This window comes from Crinia signifera, chromosome 6, assembly GCF_055691185.1.
Source record: "Crinia signifera chromosome 6, ASM5569118v1, whole genome shotgun sequence".
NCBI classification, from domain to species: Eukaryota; Metazoa; Chordata; class Amphibia; order Anura; family Myobatrachidae; genus Crinia; species Crinia signifera.
Window position 1 is genome coordinate 246,592,796 of NC_139222.1, and position 18,805 is coordinate 246,611,600.

Below are 18,805 nucleotides of genomic sequence, written 5' to 3' on the forward strand. Positions count from 1 at the left end.
GCCAGATATCAAAATGGCCGCGGGAGGGCTGCTGCGCATGCGCGGCCGTACGCAGCTCCTCCCGCGGCTCTTTGAGTGTTGGTCGCATGATCCCCAGCAGCAGCACAGGAGTATTTCGCGTGCTGGGGATCAACAAAAGGATGGGCGGCCGCGGCACTTTCAAACTGGCAGCAGTAGCTGCAGTACAAGGCGGGTGTCAGGTCTGAGGTCACTAAGGTACTCCAAAACACATTAATGCATGATGGCTATGTGTGGCTGGCACAAGTGAAGAAAATAATAATAATAATAATATATATATATATATATATAATTATTATTATTATTATTTTCTGTGGAGTGCTGCACGTTCCCGTCTACTATATATATAAATGTATATATATATATACATACATATATATATATATATATATATATACACATTTATATTTATAGTAGACGGGAACGTGCAGCACTCCGCAGCCGATAATGCAGATACAAAAGCTCTTTATTGCAGACAACGTTTCAATATCAAACCGATATTGTCATCAGGTGATGACAATATCGGTTTGATATTGAAACGTTGTCTGCAATAAAGAGCTTTTGTATCTGCATTATCGGCTGCGGAGTGCTGCACGTTCCCGTCTACTATATTATCCCACTTGGTGCGGGCACCCACGCAAGCAACAAACAAGGAGGATGTGCCGGGCATACCTGTTCTGTATTTTTATATATATATATATATTATATATATATTTGCTGCCTTACAGTATTTGCCAAAGGTACTATGTGCCTTCTCATTTAGGCGTATGACTGTAGTTCCATATGATGATGTCTCTATGGAACCTGCGCTATGAGCCTTTGTATTTTGTGTCATGCCATTGATATTATAGTGAGCGCTCGGCGGCGCACACACAAATTATACTCACCAGTGTGTGTGCGTCGCCGAGTGGTCATATGTTATCTCGCCGCCGTGCGAGTCATGTATTTCTGAGCTTGTGTTGTCTTGAGAAAAATACTTTATTCCATATAGGTGTATTGAAACTTCAATACATTTGGCATATGCTTGTTATGATACTATAAAGATTCTTTATTACCATACCTAAGTCCCCTGGAGTGACGCAGATTATTTCCTCTCTCTATATATATATATATATATATATATGCCACCCTGCATACCCCCTCCCACCCTGCTTCCTCCGCCACCCTGCTTCCCCCTTCCCTACCTGAATCCTCCGCCACCCCACATCCTATGCCACGTTGCCTCTCCCCTCTGTCACCCTACATCCTACGCCACCCTGCGTCCCCCCTCCCATGCGCCTATTCTGCAGCCTGAGGGGCTGGGGACATAGCCAACAGTTCAGAGAGCCACTAGCCATGCCCCCACAGCTGCGAAAATGGGGTGTGGCCTCGTTGAAATAGGCCACACCCTCATATCACTTGGCCACGCCCCAAAAAAAATTGGGGGCGCGCCTTCGCCGCGCAACAGGTTCCCCCTCCTCCGGGCCTGTTTCAACATATTTCCCAGGCTGCTTTTAATTCCCAATCCGCCCCTGCCCACAGCCACTTCTATGCAGCACATACCCTGCAGCCTTTAGGGCAGGCATGTCCAAACTGCGGCCCTCCAGCTGATGCGAAACTACACATCCGATTCCCAGCATGCCTTGCCATAGTTTTAGCATTCGCTATAAGCAAAACTGTGGCAAGGCATGATGGGACTTCTTTCACAACAGCTGGAGGGCCAAAGTTTGGACATGCCTGCTTCAGGGGAACATTTATTAAAGATCCTAAAAATACGTGGTTGCCCATAGCAACAAATTCAATTATGTCTCTCATTGCATATTACATCCTAGAAGATGATCGGTAGTTTCTGATTGGTTGCTCTTGGCAACATAATCTCTTTATTTTTAGAAGCTTTAGTAAACTTAGAAAGCTTGGGCCTTTCATTCTACATTATTCTGGTTTCCAGGACTCACTCGTGGAAACAGGCTGCATTTATTTTTGTGTAGTAAACGTGGGATTTTAATTTTCTCCACCCATCGTGCCTACAAGTACAGTTCATGGCAATGTTTGCTACAGGAAATCATCCCAGACTAAATAACAAACGTGGCTGTCAGGGCTACTTTAAGAGCAGGCTTTTAGAGAGACACAGCTCTGGCAGCTGGACAGAAATGCTGTCAGAACTGAAAGTAAAGATAGGGGTCGCTGCTGAGCCGCGCTGGGATTGCATTGCATGGAGAGCAGAGCAGTGACGCAGCCAGAGCAGAGTGGGCGGAGCTGGCTGGGAAGTAATCTGCTCGCTGCTGCTGCTGCTGCTGCTGCTGCCGCCGCTTCCCTGCTCTCTGCACACAGACAGGCTGAGGCGGTGACACGGGTTCGATTCCCCCCTCCCTCCCTTTGGATCTATCTGCCCCTGGCCTGGGGGGGCACACACCGAGAAATCCTTGGCATCTCAGCAGAGAGCAGCTCTGCAGTCTGCACCGAGGATTCTGTAATAATCACGATCTCCCCCCCACACTGGAAAGAGAGGTGCTGCTGGACTGGCAGGGGGTCTCCTGTGTGACTGGACCTGGGGGGACATTTAAATAGACAGGAATCAAGGTGGCTGCAGCAGATGTGGATCAACCCAACGAGGACAGCACAATAACTGGGACTAATTGTATCTGTGTATGTGTGTGCGTTCCCCTGGATGCGGGAGTAATACAGATTGTGGGTTGATCCTTCCCCCCCTTCTAGATTGACGTTGCAAGAAACAGATTTATTTTTATTTTTTGCAAATCTCATTTTGTAACAAAAAAAAGACAAAACAGAACTAATTTCTTGGAATTTAACTTATCACCTGCTGCAAAAAAGGAGACCCAGAGAGCCTGTTCTATCCTATTGATCATCGTACATGCATCAGGAAGGGCGTTGTGCGGCTCCTCTTTTTAATATTGGCATGCTCGACCTGCATAAATATTTTATATTAAATCTAATATATTTTTATTTATGAACCCTTTTTGTTCTATACAGTGCCTCCCCTTCCTGATCAGCTCTGTTCTATTGAGACCTTGATTTAAGGCGGATTATTATTGTGTTTTTGTTTTATTTGTTTTTTTTTCCTTCTGGGTTTTTATTTCGTTTTTTGTTACCCAAGGACTGGGAGGCTACAAACCTTTTAATAGGTCGTCTTTACATCTATCACTGGGATAGGGGAATAGATCTATATTTTATTTAAAGGCTTAAGAAACAAGATGGCTGAAGGTAGCTGTGGGGTTTTTTTTTGTGATGATCTGGTGGTAATGCCAAAAGACTAGGCAGCTGTGAGGCCAGTTTGAAGTTTCCTTTTAAACCGAATTCATCTATAAAAGGAGCAGAGTTAAAGGGCACTCGTATTAATCTATTAATTTAAATATATACAGTTTGTTTCTTTATCCATTTATTTTTTTGCATGGTGCATTACACAAGTTCTAATCAAGAGCACTTTGAATATTCATGGTAAGAATTGCATTTATTTATTTGATTTAAATACAAAATGTGCTAATTTTCTGCGTCTGTCTTGCTCATTGGCCTGCTGACACTACCCTTTGCAGATTCAATGTAAAATCAGAAATAGCTTTCATGTCAGGAAGGGGGGAGACTGAAGGGGGGGAGGGTTGTGATTAGCTGTTGAGAAATTCCTTTTCAGTTTGATCAAAGCATGCAAAAGCTAATCCACTGATCCCTATCCAACTTGTTTTGTTTTTTTGCTTTTTGTTATTTAGCATTTTTATTTTCTATTAGGCTTTTGTTTACAGGTGATAAGAAATGAGAGGTATATCTGCCAGCTTCCTTCTGCGCAGAGCTTAAAAGCATTTTTGTATACCCCCTCTTCTCTTTTTTTTTTTTTTTTTTTTTTTTTTTTTCTCATTTGCGAAACAAGGAAGAGGTGGGAGGGTTTATTCTCGCTCTAGGCTGGAATTTGATCTGCAAGACTGAACTGTCTCTTTCAGGGATCACTCTCTATGGAAACCACCTCAAGAATCTGGTTGCTTGGCTAATTTTTAAAGGAGTCCTATTAGATTAAAAAAAAAAAAAAAAACATAAAAAAATGAACCTGTGCTTGATGAACGATTTACCATAGATCAACTTTTATTTTGCTTCCTTTTTTTTTTTTTTTTTTTTTGGTCCTATAGGGATAAAAAAAATGGTAAAATTCCCTCTTATGTGCAATATGTGCTGTGAAGTATGAACCACAAAAATGGGTTATTGAATCACTGCCCAATGATATTACTATCGATTATTTTATCGTCTTTCACTGGTTGAATTTTTTTGTTTTGTTTATTTGATCTGTCATTATAGAATAATATATAATTATTAGCATTACTAAATTATTTTTGCCTTAAGGGAAATTGATTGACGTTATTCCCGACTCCTTGTTTTCCAGTTCACAAGCAAACAACGTAATATACGTTACGCTGCCTAGCTGGAAATGGCGGAAAATTGGAAAAATTGTTTTGAAGAAGAGCTGATATGTCCTATTTGCCTGCATGTGTTCGTAGAACCGGTTCAGCTGCCGTGTAAGCACAATTTCTGCAGAGGGTGCATTAGTGAGGCCTGGTCAAAAGAGACAAGCCTTGTTCGGTGCCCCGAGTGCAACCAGGCCTACAATCAAAAGCCTAACCTTGAAAAGAACCTTAAACTCACGAACATTGTCGAAAAATTCAATGCTATTAATGTAGATAAGCCGCCCTCTATCTTGCACTGTGTATTCTGTAGAAGGGGACCTCCACTTCCTGCCCAGAAGATCTGTTTGAGATGTGAAGCACCCTGCTGCCAGTCCCATGTGCAGACCCACCTACAACAGCCCTCCACTGCCCGGGGGCACCTCCTGGTAGAGGCAGAAGATGTTAGGGCCTGGAGTTGTCCACAACACAACGCTTATCGGCTGTACCACTGTGATGCTGAACAGGTGGCGGTGTGCCAATTCTGCTGCTACTATAGTGGTGCCCACCAGGGACATTCGGTGTGTGATGTAGAGATACGCAGGAATGAGATCAGAGTAAGTACCTCTTAAGCTTGCTCCAGTCCACGTAGCGAACAGTTGGTTCATTTTGACCACGTATTTTTAAGTGGTGCTAATGGAAGTTATGATAGAATATTTATGGAATGTTGTATTAAATATTATATGAATTGACCTTAAAATCATTCAAGTTTTCCTAAAGGTTCTTTAGCTAGTAAAGAAGTACCAGTGAAGGAGTATGGCCCCCATATTGTAATTGTGCTGTAGGCCTGATCATTGGTTGGTATTTCTTTATATATATTTTTTTTAATGTCTCACAATTGGCTGGTTTTATCTACCAGTAATAAAGCTCCATACACACTAGAGGATATTGTGGACGATATTGCTCAGAAAGGGCCTACCAAGCAATATCTTTCCTAATATCCTCTAGTGTGTACACTCAATATCGTTAACGATGCACGCTTCTGTGCGTCAATAACGAGCTTCGCTGTCTGCTGAAAATGCGGGTCATTTTGACTATAAAGCCATCGACCTGCATGTTCAGTGGGCCCTGCTGACATTACTGAAGGATATTGTATACTGATATTGTTCAGTGTGTATGCTTAATATCTGTGACCCAAGGCCAATGTTGTTAACTATATTGGCCGCGGCCATTATTGTATAGTGTGTATGGGGCTTTACCTATCCTTTTGGTCAAGATTGTGGATGAGTTGTTGCTATGTTTGGATGTGTATTCGCTCACAATGTCTCAGTCAACAGTCATTATGTAGACATTGAAAATGTTGACATGAATTTTTATTTTGTTGTCAATACCTGAGTACGCGGGCCCCATATTAGTCTACCGTATCCAATTACCCCTATGCTTGGCACACTTTGCCATTCCCATTTTTAGCCCATGTGGATGGTAAGAATAAAAAAAAAATTCCCCAGAAAAACTCATGTTGACTTCCTGTGCATGCCAACCTATTGACTATTGCCCTAGACCAGCGGTTTCCAACGGTATTTTTCTATCCCCTTCTCTTAATTTGAAATATCTACAATACTTACGAGTGGAGTGTAAGTGAGCGGTATGCGTGTCCTTATGTGTAGGAGTAGCGGAGAAGTCTGCGTTCAGGAATCTGGTACCTCTGTCGCTGGCCACTGGCTGTGCACTGTCTCCCGGGTTCTAGTTAAAGCTTGTAGGGTTAATGCCGCTGCTTCCTCCACCTGTGTCACCGTTGGGCAGATGATGTCTGAGGGCAGAGGGGTAGCTCCCAGTGGATTGCTCTGCAAAAGCACAAGGAGACGCTGATGATGCGGCAGACAGAACCGGAAGTGATGCAACATTGTTCATCTCCATGGCAATGGGAGACTTCTTCTGATATCTGGAAACTTCTTCCGCCATTACAAATAATATTTTTAAATAACCCTAACCACTCTGTAGCGTACCCCAGGTTGAGTACACTGTCCAAGACATTGTCAGCCATTCGGATAACAGTCCACTAGCGTTTATGAAATGTTTATTTGCCTACTCCAGGGCTAATGGTAAAGTAAGTTTAGGCCTACCAGTGCGTTTTAGGGATGATATTTATTTCCATCCAGTACATGCACTAATGAGAATTTTTTTTTTTTTTTTGCTATTTGTTTTATACAGTCTTTATAGGAAGTACAAAATGGTATCGTAATGGTACCAATCAACCATTTATATGGAACACTGTAAATTATTGCCATCTATAATTTTATTATTTTGTTCTGTGCTGCGCTCGCCACACTATATAAAATCAACTCCACGCCGACGTGGATAGTGGGGGTATGAAAAGGTCAGAGGACGCGTACCGCTGCCCCTCGCGGGCTCGCTGCGCTTGCCATGCTTCAGGTTGGCGTTGATAATGGGGGTGGCGTGGGGGTGCATTTAACATTGTAAGCACCCATTAGGGTGCTTATACAATTAAAAATCTTATAGGGTGCTTAAATCGCATGCGGCTATATGGCATGCGATACAATGCATAAGATGCCATACGACTGAAAATCATGGGCGCCGTGCTAGGAAACAAGTACCCTAATAGGCCCTTCTGCCTCTTGCTGCGCTGCATGTTTGAGTATTCCTGGAGAGGGGTGTGGATAATGGTCCTGACAGTTGGGATCCTGACAGTCCTTGGCCCGACATCGGGATCCCAACTGGCCTGACATGCTGCGGGCACGGTGGCTCGCCAGAATAGGTGGTCGCTAAGCCCCACGAGGGAGAATAGTCAGTGGCCCCTCGGGTCCCCGAGCGTCGGGGCTTTCACTGTCGGATCCCGACTGTCGTGAAACTGTCCGGCACCCCCTGGAGGGTGTGGTATGTTATCCCGACAGTCGGGATCCCAACATTCAGTGGCACAAAGTATGGATTGTGAATTGAATGTAGATAGTTTTATTTTTTCATTTTGCCCAGATCTGAGGCGGTATGGTTGTAGCATTATTAGAATTACATGTTTGTTTAGGTGTCAAACTGGATCCTATGGGTCCTTGTTAGTCCATTCAACCGATCATTTGCAAATAGAGTGCACAGTTATGGCCATGGTGGAAATCAAACGTATAACCTCAGTGCTGTGGGGCATTAATGCTAACCGTTATACCATCCGTGCTACCCTAGCTTTGGTGCTCATCTACATTTGGATGTAGCAATACACATCCGCGCTTCTAGGTTCCACCTACTCTCCCTGAAAGGCTTTTTCAAAAGTATGCAAGTATGGTGTAACTACCAAAAGTGCAGGCAGTACAGCTGCTATGCTATATACATCTTTCATCTTTAAGTGGTGCATAGGGGCCCTTACAGACGTTTGCTATGGGGCCTACAAATATCTAGTTTGGCTGCTATCACTATATCTACAGCATACCCTCCAACATGGCCCATTCCATTAGGTACAAAATGATCGGGACTTCCCTGCCATTGGCAGATAGAGGTGAGGCTCCAGCACAGTCCAATATTCACATCAGGGGGAGTCACATCAACTGCCAGTGAGTCCAGGACAGTGATGTTTGGGGTGGCAGTAGGTGTGGCTCCCCTTTTTGAATATTGGACTGTGCTGGAGCCCCAACTCTGTAACTGCCACTGGCAGGGAAGTCCAGGTACAGAGCATTTTGTACCTAATAGAATGGGCCGTGTTGGAGGGTATGCTACAGTTGCTGTAGAAGTACATCACGTGTAAAATGTAAATCTACCTTCCTCACTGATCTACACCCTTCACCTAGAGTGAGCGATACTGCTATAGGTTTTGTCTCTATGGCAACTGAATGAATAACCTGCAGTATAAACCTCTATTTTCCAGAAACTCTTGACTATTCGTTAGTTTGACTATGTAAAAATCTGCAGAACATTAACACGCTCCAACTGCCCTTTGACACGCACATATCGAAATACTCTGCTGACCGTCTTGTTTACACATTAGGAATCGCCCTAAAATTAATTTATCATATCCCATAGTTCCTGGACATCTGCAGGTTTCAAGGGAATTCTGCTCCTGCCAGTAAATTCATACTATTTTTTTTTTTTTTTTTTAATCAACTTTATTAACTCAATCCCTTTCTCCACTGGTAACCTCCCTGCCAAACTGCACTTTGTTATGCAAGTTCTCCTTCTGATTAATTTATCTATACATACAGAGCAATGGAAAATCGCATCAACCGGCGCTGCTTTCATCTTGTCAGGTGTTAGTAGATCATGGGGGTTTATTTACTAAGATGGGAGTTCTATTTAAGGTGGTATGTTGACATCTATTTGCCTCTAGATTGAAGGTGCTAAATAAATAAGTAGATTCTGATTAATTGCCCATAGCAACATCCCATCTTCAATAGAACTCACATCTTAGTAAATAAACCCCCATGGTGTGAAATATTCATTTACTTAAGCTCAAAGCATAATAAGCAGTTTTTGGGTGGGCCAAAATAACATTATGATATGTTCAATAATCTAGGGAGAGAGAGATAAGGGCGAGAAGAAATAACAATATTACTTGTTCTTCCCATACGTTAAAGTGGTCAGTGAGGCTGCAGGAAGTCAGATCTGATTCACTTATTGAAGTGGCGGGTCCCCTCTAGCGGGATATGCGGGAAGCAGTAGTGATAGGAGGTAGATGTGAAGCTTCCCATACCCTGGGGTCGTGTCTTTGTTGCCTACATCTGGATTTAGCGATCCCAATGCTGGAAGATAGACTGTGGTAAGGGCTACAGTTACAAGTTCCGCTGCTGAATGCATAGTACTTTGCAGCATTCTGCCTATGGGAACTGCTGCCATAGAGCACCTGTTCTCGTGGAGTGGTAGGGCACACCAACTTTGTGGTCTACCCCATACCCCCCTCTCCTATTATGCCCCTACACCCTAAGTGATTCTGATCCCTTCAGCAGGCGGAAAGATGGAACTACCCAGCGTGCTGGATTTGGCCACATCGTTCCATTAATGATGTGGCCATGGCAGCGGTGGCATCCTCAGCTTCCCTGCCGCCGGCAAATGGAAAGAGAGGCTGACGATGGGAAGGAGATTTCAAAACTCCTATTCCAATGAATGGGCAGCTGCTTATTGGCGTAGAGCTCTCCCCTCGGTGGAGGTGCGAAGGGGGTGAAGCGGCAGACCCCATAACACAGGACGATTGAGTAATCCCTCTGATGATTTACTGAATTGTTCTGTGTGTGGCCATGATCAGGGGTGTTCTGGATCTCAAGGGAAATTGGATACGATATCTATCCGTGTGTGGGCACCTTAACTTGTGCACATGGTTCTTGTGCTGTGAGATGCGTGTTTACATGCTGTTAGCTGTTCAGTATACAGATGTAGCCATGTTTATTTTGCCATGACGTGTATGCTTGGGCATGCACATTGTGGAATGCGGCAATATTCATTGGATTCCAAGCAGTCTCAGACCTGCGGCCTCCCATATGGATGAATGACGGGCACACTAGTCGCGTCCTCTATCCCACGGTGCAGGCACATCACAGTGTGGATATGAGTGTCTACTTTTCAAATAAACTCTAGGTTATAAATGTAAAGTCTTGTAGAATGTTTATATCTATTTTTTTTTTTTAAGTAAAATAGCTTGAAGATGTAGCCATCGCTTTCCTTTTATCATAACGGCATTTTACACCAGTATTTACTAAATTAAATCTGAAGGGTAAGGTTAGCACCCGTAGGTGAATCTAGTCAGTCATGATTTGTGGTTTGTTCTGCTTTGTGGTGCATTCGGGTTAGGCATTAGTGGAATGACCCACTCTGTGTTGCCTAGAATCCGTTTTCTCTGCAAAACATTTCTGAGAATTCCTGTTCTCCTGTAAATTGGGGTGCCTTCTAAGGGCAAGAAATGCGTTTTCCTATATGTTGATTTGCAAGTGTTACATTCTCTAATAGGTCTCTGTCTTTCCCAGAAGGGAGATTCTGGTTCTAGGAATATGTATTATTATTTTTTTTTTATTTGATTTGGGTCAATGTATTCTGCTATTCAAACAAACCCTTGGCTGGGTTCTGTATATTGCCTGTGAATCCCGAGTGTTGGAAGAAGCTGAACTTCTGGAACTTTCTGTATTCCCACACAGCTGTTGCAAAATGAAAAACAAATTATACAGTATATCTATATAGCTCTACATAAAGAAAATGTTTGTGTTGCAATTTACCCAATGACTACACTTGGGATTTTAAGCTCCAAGCAGTTTTGTGAAAGTAAATCCGTGTAGTAATGTTTAAATTAGCACAGCACACCCATGTGCGAGGGGTTGGCCTTTCTGGTGGGATAAGTTCATTACCCGTATTGTTACCCTTTATCATGGTTCTCCGCACAATGTCAGCAGAGGGTGTGCTCAGGTGCCCAGCTCTACAAGAAGTGGGTAATACAACCACCCAGGTTCAGAGGCAGTGATTGTGGGCAGGGCTTACAGTGGTCCTGAAGATGTGGTGGAACTCCTTTCCCTCTGCCACCTTACAACCACCCTTCCCTCATTAGGCAGTGCCAGCGGTAGGGTTTTTGACACCCCCTGCAAACTGTAATGCTTTTCTGTTAGAATTAATGTGCAGGGCCAAGATCAAGGTTGAACTAGTTCCATCTCCCCACTACAGGTGGTGGAACTCTGTCCCCCCCCCATGACACATTGATTGCCATGGTCAACCTCTGGTCCCAGGGTGTTTGAAGCTTTCTTCGCTGCCCAAGGGAAATGCTGCAAAGTAGGAGAGTGCCTTCAAGGGAAGAGTACCAGAACCTGGTCTTTAGCAGCAACTTCAGATCATGTGTGCGGCACATAAGGTCATGTGAACCATTTCGCGGCCCGCGCATCATATCTATTGTGTGTCTTGGAAGCTCCTGAGAATATCATAACATGATCAGAATCGGATGCTGGTCCTACTGATGTATGGCCTGATTTAACTTCCAAGGCAAATGCATGGGCTGTCATCCCTATAGCCTGTTATTGTCAATATATCCTGTACTGCTTTATTATCCTCTTTTCTTCAGCGCCATAAACTATGGCGCCACCAATTATATTTCACTGTACAGAAAGACTATTTTTGACATCAGTCCCTGCCCCATTGGTGCTAACACTGGGGAATTTGATCAAAGCTTGCAGAGCTTGATATAAAGTACCAACCAATCAGCTTTAGCTGTCACTTTACAGGCTGTTTGAAAAAAATGACAGTAAGGTGATGATTGGTACTTTATCTACGTACTTTGATTAGTACCAGTATGTTTTTGGAGTACCCATTGGAAACCCAAGCAAACTGCATGTATATAGAACCCCTTTGTTGTAAGGCAGCAATGCTGACCACTGCCCCGTCATGTTGCATGAAATATGGATTTTAGGGAGGACTTGAGAGCGCTCCCAACCAACCAATGTGCCTCAATATTTTTTATTTACATCCAGTTTAAATGCTAAAATATTCTTATGCTCCTCGGTGCTAAGAGTTGCCTATCTGCCTAGTCCTGACGTTACAGTACTATTATAGTCGTGCACTTGAAGATTGGAATGCGCTTGCAATGCAGCTAGATTGGGCCTTTTGTATATTTTATCTCCAGCCGTGTGAACGAACATCTCCCATTGATATTCTGGCAGTGTCCAATTATGGAGCGTGGAATAAAAATCTCAAGATGGACCTTTTCTGTCCACCTCCATCCTCGCCACACTGATTGAACTCCACTTTGAAGCCATAGGCTGAGGCTTCTATTTTCTTCTTTTGTGCTTTAACATGCAGCCAGATTCCTGTAAATCTAAGGAGAGACTCTCTTTAGCATCCCGTCCGTTTCTTTATTCCTGAGAAGCCAGGGAAGCTTTGTACCCTGTGGAGATATTTGATTGGAGATTGCCATTAGCATTCGCAGTGTAAAACTGACATTGTGTGAAAGGTTCTATATGTGTGTGTGTGTACCGCACAAAATACCAACTTCTACTGTCTGCATCTTGCATGGTGAATGTGGAATTAATTTTTTTCCCTGTCTGCAAGTAACCCGAGAGAACTAAAATGGGCGTAAGCTTTGTGCTTTTATTTCTTCTTTTGAAGGGTGAAAAAATTACCTTATTTACAAGTAGGTTTTTTTTGTCCTTTTTAGTAATCCCTGAATTGTGGGCCTACAGAAATGTGTCATTTGCACCTACTGGAAGCAGCCATTTTGTGCCTTTATAAAAAATGCAGCCCATAGGTTCTGTAGGCACCTTTATGACTAATCTATATGAAGCACGGTTTACTAGCTAACATATGTTATAGCCTCCTCTCAAGGCTTCTCTATTTCCTTGATGTTTCATGGCATGGGGTGGATGTATGAAGCAGTGATAAAGTGTCTGGTTCTTTATCAGCAGCCAATCAGATCGTAAGTTACAGGCTGGGTTTAAAAAGGGACAGTTAGGAGCTGATTGGCCAGTGATGAAGTACCAGGCACTTTATCACTTCTCCATTATCACTGCTGCATACTTCTACCCCTCTGTTATGTACAGTTCTTCAGGACTTACCAATAGCATCTCCGTGCATATGTATTCTGCAATTGTACTTAATCTGTTCCAAAAGTTTATTTATTTTTTTCAAACCATTCTAAGGTGGACTTGTTGGCATGCTTTGCTATATTGTCTGGGTACAATATCCACTTCCAAATGAGCTTCAATGTTCATGAGGGTATGGACCAGTAGCCTATCTCATGTTAGTGCTCGGGGTGTGGTATAGGGGTCCGACAGTCTGGATCCCGACTGGCCGGACCCAGACAGCATGGTGAGTGCAACTAAGCCCCTTGCAGGCTCGCTGTGCTCGCCACACTGCGGGCATGGTGACTCGCTACGCGAGCCACCTATTCTATTCTCCCTCTATGGGGTCGTGGCCCCCCACATGGGAAAATAGCCGACGGCCGTCGGGAACCCGGCTGTCGGTGTTTTGACATTCGGGAGCCTGATGTCAGGTAAATGCCTGTTGGGACCCTGAATGCCGGGACCGCGTCTGGCACCCAGTGCCCGGCGTTTGCAGCATCATATTGGAGATTCGTGTACCATTCCTTCTCTTGCCAGGAAACCCTAGCTTACTGTTCCACCACCTTTTGAATGGGTTCTCTTGGTGGCAGGAAGAACCATTAAAAATAACATTTTAAGGTTCTGAATTTCCTCTAATGTATGATCTCAAATGACTGAGTTTAGCATGCATGACTGTCCATTCTTGTCAGCTGCCATACTAAATTTAATCCTTTGAAAGAAACTTCATCCAATGTTGTCATGTGTTTTTATTTTGGTAGATAAGAATGTTGTTTATCTCATTACAACCTTTTAGTGCTTTTTTCAAAGGTTGTAGATGTAGGGGATATATTTGTAGAGACCCATTGTAAGGAGCCTGGCTGGTCTTCAGAGGAGGGGGCTGTAGCATGGACCCCCGCTCCCCCTAGCCCCCCCCCCCCTTTCACGCTGTGATCAACACGTGTGTCTGCCTGACTGTTTCCTGTTACAGCCAATTTCGGCGAGCGGCGATTTGGTAGTGTGTATGGGGCTTAACAGTAATGCACAGTTTAAAATACACCATAGTCCTGTGCAGTAAAATGTACCACATTTATAATTCAAGTGCACAGTCTGGAGCCTAACATAAACCTGACTGCTTCTACATGGGAGTGGTGGCACTTTGGCTTCGTGATGGCCAAATAATGAGGTACACAACTTTAGTGGCACATGGTTTAAGGTACTTTGTAGTAAGTTAGATTGTCCTTTTCAAACATGGCTTGCCTATTTATGCATTTATTTTTGCAGAATAAATATCAAATCTTCTATTTCGCTTTAGTTAATTAACTTTGGTTCATTAATTTGTTTAAATGTGAGCAGTGTAGGAACTGTGTGTGACATTGATATACTTGACCTTTATGTTCATTTTTGTTGTCATTGTGCAACATGTTATAAAGGCGAGGCAATAAAAAATCCTAGATTTTAAAGCTAACAAAAAAGCATGGTAATTGCTTAGTGTTCCTTCTAGGAACCGGGGCAGGCAGGGCGCCGCTGCACGGGGGCATCGTCAAGGGGGCGGACCGAGACCGCCAACGTCACTGTTCCGTCGTCGTCAAGAAAATGGGCGGGGCCGGCCGGCATCGTCATTGAAAGGGGCGGGCCTGGCCGCACCGAAGGCTCTCCGCTGCCAGGGAAGCGCCGGGCACCGCTATATACTGCGGCGCCGGGCTTCCCCGGTATTACGCTAGAGTAGGAGACAGGCTGTTTTAGCGGGGGCGCTGCCAGAGGGGCAGGGCGCATTTTGCCCTTTAAAAATCGGGCAGGGCGCAGCGCCCCGCTAAAACAGCCTAGCGGGAACACTAATTGCTGTTCGAAATCTAAAAGTGTATAAGATAAATTTCATTATCAATTGGTTTTTAATATGATTGATCCATTTCTTGATGTATAGCAGCCTTCTGTTCATTATTGGTTCTTGGTCGATCTCTATAGACCTCAGATCCCCCGATGGCCCTATTGGCTGTGTAGAGGAATTTCATGAAGATGATGACTGTTTCCTGCCCGTAACAAAAATGTTGCTTGTGAACGCAGATAGACAAAAGTGCCAAGAAATTTTAGCGGTATCGGCGCTGGAAATAACTCGCCGAGTGATGCAAAACTCTCATATAGATTACAGATGTGTAAAACTATATCGTATTCAAAATCAATTGAAAATAACCTGTGTTCCATGTGCTTTTTATATTTTATAATATTTTGAATAGCATTTGCTATGCCTTTTTTTGTTGTTGTTGACATTAGGGTATTTGGTAAGTGCTTCACAGGGGGCTATCGTATTAGCCCCCAAAAACTGACTTGAGCCACTTTGGGTGTGGTATAACACCCCGACAGTTGGGATTCCTACAGTCATTAGCCTGACTAGGGACTCCGACAGGGGGGCGAGTGCAATGAAGTCCCTTGCGGGCTTGCCACACTATGCTTGCCACCTATTTTATTCTCCCTCTATGGGGGGTCCTGGACCTCCCATGAGGGAGAATAGCTGCTACCTGTGTGTCTGGCTTTTAGCAGTTGGGATTCCGCCGTCGGGGTAATGACTGTCGGAATCCTGACAGCCGGCAAACTCCGGCACCCAGCCACTTCAGGCACGTGAACAAAATCCCAGATAAGGGTCATCTTTTTGGGGCTGTGGCGACGAAAATGCAGAGGTTTCACTGAACCTGTATGTTTTCGCACAAAAAGTTTTTTGTTTTTTTTTGGGAGAACTAAATGGAAAAAGAAACCTCCAGTTAAACATAAAAACTGGAAATATTTTGCCTGAATTCTGCACAACTGCAACAAAAAAAGTAACAGAAGTCAAAAATAAAAATTGTTGAATATGTGAGACCCACACTTTTTTTTTTTATTTTTTTTTCATATTTGTTTGGTTACCCATTTAAAATTTGTTTGTTTTTTTTGTCTCCCTGTATGAAGAGGGTGCGGTTGTATTTCTTAGTATGGTACATTTATACTCTTTTATACTAACCGTTCAGTGACAAACCACATATTTTCGGTGTTTCTTTAACCTGCTTGCTCATGTAGAGACACAGCCCTGCGGACGCTACTCCACGTAGACTGGCTGAAATGCAGGAATGTTAAGACAGGAAGTTTCATTTGTGAGATGGAAGGAAGCTGAAAGAGCTGCTTAGCTGAGGCCTTACAGATCAAGCAGTAGAGCCTCTCCTCTGTGCGCACAGCAATCTACACTGTACAGCTGTGTTTCTGTTAACCCTGCTCAAACAAAGGATATGGTCAGGGTTGTGGCGGCGCCCTATTGGTGGAAAGCACACAACAACAATCCCTTCTTTGTCTGGATGTTAATGTTTTTGTACTGCAAGTTGAAGCTGGTTGCACTGTGCTTGTACTAGTATTTTCGCCATTGTTTAAAGTGCAGTAGCCTTTAAAGACTAGCTGGGTACACACTGGAGTGACGGAGTCGTTCCGACATCCCCATCAGCCACTTTTGCACACTGAATCGATGTTATTGAAGGACGGAGTGATCACTGTTCTTCATGAACATGCATGGTGTTGCTAGGTTTGATGTGCAGCAGGAGCGTGCATATTGCGCATACACACTGTGGGAAATGCGCTCGAATCCCTCAATGTGTACATGGGTTTAGAATCCTAAACCACTATCAAATAAAACCACTTGTCCCGTCTAGTCTGCCATAAACATGTGCACAATCTAAGGCCATTTGGCAGCCAATTAATCTATCTGTATATATGTTCAGATTGTGGGAGGAGACTGGATTACACAGAGGAAATGCACACAAGCACAGGGAGAATATACAAACTCCGCACAGTTAGGGACATGGTGGGAATTGAACCCGTCACCTCACTGCTGTGTGACAGTAATGCTAACCATTACACTATCCGTGCTGGCCGGCTTGGTAGAGACATTTTTTTTTTTTTGGAGAAATTCACAATTCCTTTCCTGATCTTTTTTTTCAAAATCAGCAAATATATATATTTATTTAACAAAATTAACTCCATTGCAGGGTTGGCTGGTTTAAACCACCTTGGTTAATCCATGGTTTAAACCAGGGGTTGGGAACCTTCGGCCCGCGGGCCATAAACAGGCTGAGTAGCCAGCCCGTCCGGCGGCTTGGCAGAGAGTCAAGTACGGAGGAGTTCTGGCGAGAGGTCAGTAGCTCTCGCGAGATGCCTCTTAAACAGCAGCCACCGGAGTGTGGGACGGCTGCAGCAGGGCAATTTGTAAATTGGATTTTTTTTATATATGGCCTCCGAAGGATTTTTCACCATTACAAATGGCCCTTGGCCCCAAAAAGGTTCTCCACCCCTGGTTTAAACAAATAAAAAAAAAAATGAATACAGTTTTTATTTTTTAGTATGCTGTGACTATTTATTGTAAAGAAATTCCTGGTATTATTCCACATTCTTGTTGCTTGTGGCTTCATCTAAGTAAGCTGAACCACAACTCAAAGATATAGGGGCCCATTTACTATAGGATTGCATATGCAATGCAATCTGGGCGGTCAGCACTACTGGCAGGGCAGTGCGGTTTGTAGCCTTTAGTTTACACTGAGCTACCGCCATCTACATTGTATCTTAATACTTTGCTGATTTTCTCCTGATTCTCTCCTCCTTCTTGGATACTGACCTAACGCAGAGCTAGCGTGTGCCTTAAATACTCCCTCTGTGCACTGACTTGCTTTGAGGTTTAAACAGACCTCAGAATAATATCTTCTAAGTTGGAAGGACCGTAGGGAGGTGTGCACAGCTTGTGCTATTGGCCATGGAGAGGTGGCACAGTCCCTGCCACAGTAGCCTCCCTCACTGGCTTGGGTGTGGATGGTTTTATCGACCATGCTTAGGTCGACAGTCATTAGGTCGACATCGTGGGTTGACAGGTGGGAAGGTCGAAATGGTACAAGGTCAACATGGGGTTAGGTCGACATGGGTTTTTTCACTGTTTTTTGACCTGAATGTCGACAGTCGATATGGACACAGTTGGAAGTCAACCGCAGTCGCTCGCAATGCTTCGTCCACGGTGCCTCGCTGTGCTTGGCACACTATTTTATTCTCACACCACGCCCTAGTGGATGGTAGGCCATGAAATACCGCATGTTGGCACATGTCTGCTCAAAAAACAGGGAAAAAACTCATGTCGACCTAGACACCTGTCGACCTTCACCCATGTCGACCTAGAACCCTGTCGACCTTCCCATCTGTCGACCCAACGGTGTTGACCTAAGTGCTGTCGACAATATGACCGTATCCCACTGGCTTGTGGAGTGCAGCTTAGACAGTCACTTAGCGGCACATCCTTTGACACCCGTTTACCTGGCCCCCTCTTCATGCCATCGCATTCTGAGGGCAGTGGGGTCTGGCATGGGGAAGAGAATAGTAAGGATGTGTGATATATGTACTAAGCCTGGGTCGCTACCAGTATGGGTATGGAAATATTGGTGCAATGTTATAGCGTTTCATTTGTGAATGTGTGGCTCATAAAGCTGTGCAATATGATGTGTAGCAGGTGAATGTCTAATGTAAGGTGCTTGGTGTAAGGGTTAGTGAACACTGGTAGTGGTGCAGAGAGCATCATGATAGTGGCTTGTGTTGGCGTATGTAGACCGTGGAGAACATAGTACAAGACCATAGTATAATAGGTACATTTTTTTTTGCCCAACAGTAATTAAATGGGGCCTCAGGGAACAATTCAATGTTCTGAGCATCTATTAATTATTAGGACATGTATAGCAGTAAACCCTTCTAAACTCCTGGTTATTGAACAACTTTGCGTATTTCTGTGTTGTGCGGTCGCACTACAGTGAGTCTAATGTACTCATTCTTAATCCCGCCATGCTATCTGTGTGTGTGTGTGTGAGAAACTGAAATACTGATTGGAGACTTGGAATGTCTGCATTTCCAAGCCTTTTGCATGAGACTTCCATTATGTGT

At 43.9% G+C, this 18,805-nt stretch overlaps 1 protein-coding gene across 1 annotated transcript in view; it reads left to right on the forward strand.

Moving 5' to 3' along the window:
• The first annotated feature begins 2,284 nt into the window (after positions 1-2,284).
• The window catches only part of TRIM8 (tripartite motif containing 8), a 61,693-nt gene continuing 45,172 nt past the window's right edge, over positions 2,285-18,805 (forward strand). The window contains exons 1-2 of the mRNA XM_083149235.1: positions 2,285-3,453; positions 4,382-4,996. Coding sequence (XP_083005361.1) covers positions 4,427-4,996 — 570 coding nt within the window. The 5' untranslated portion in view covers positions 2,285-3,453; positions 4,382-4,426. The remainder of the gene's footprint in view (positions 3,454-4,381; positions 4,997-18,805) is intronic.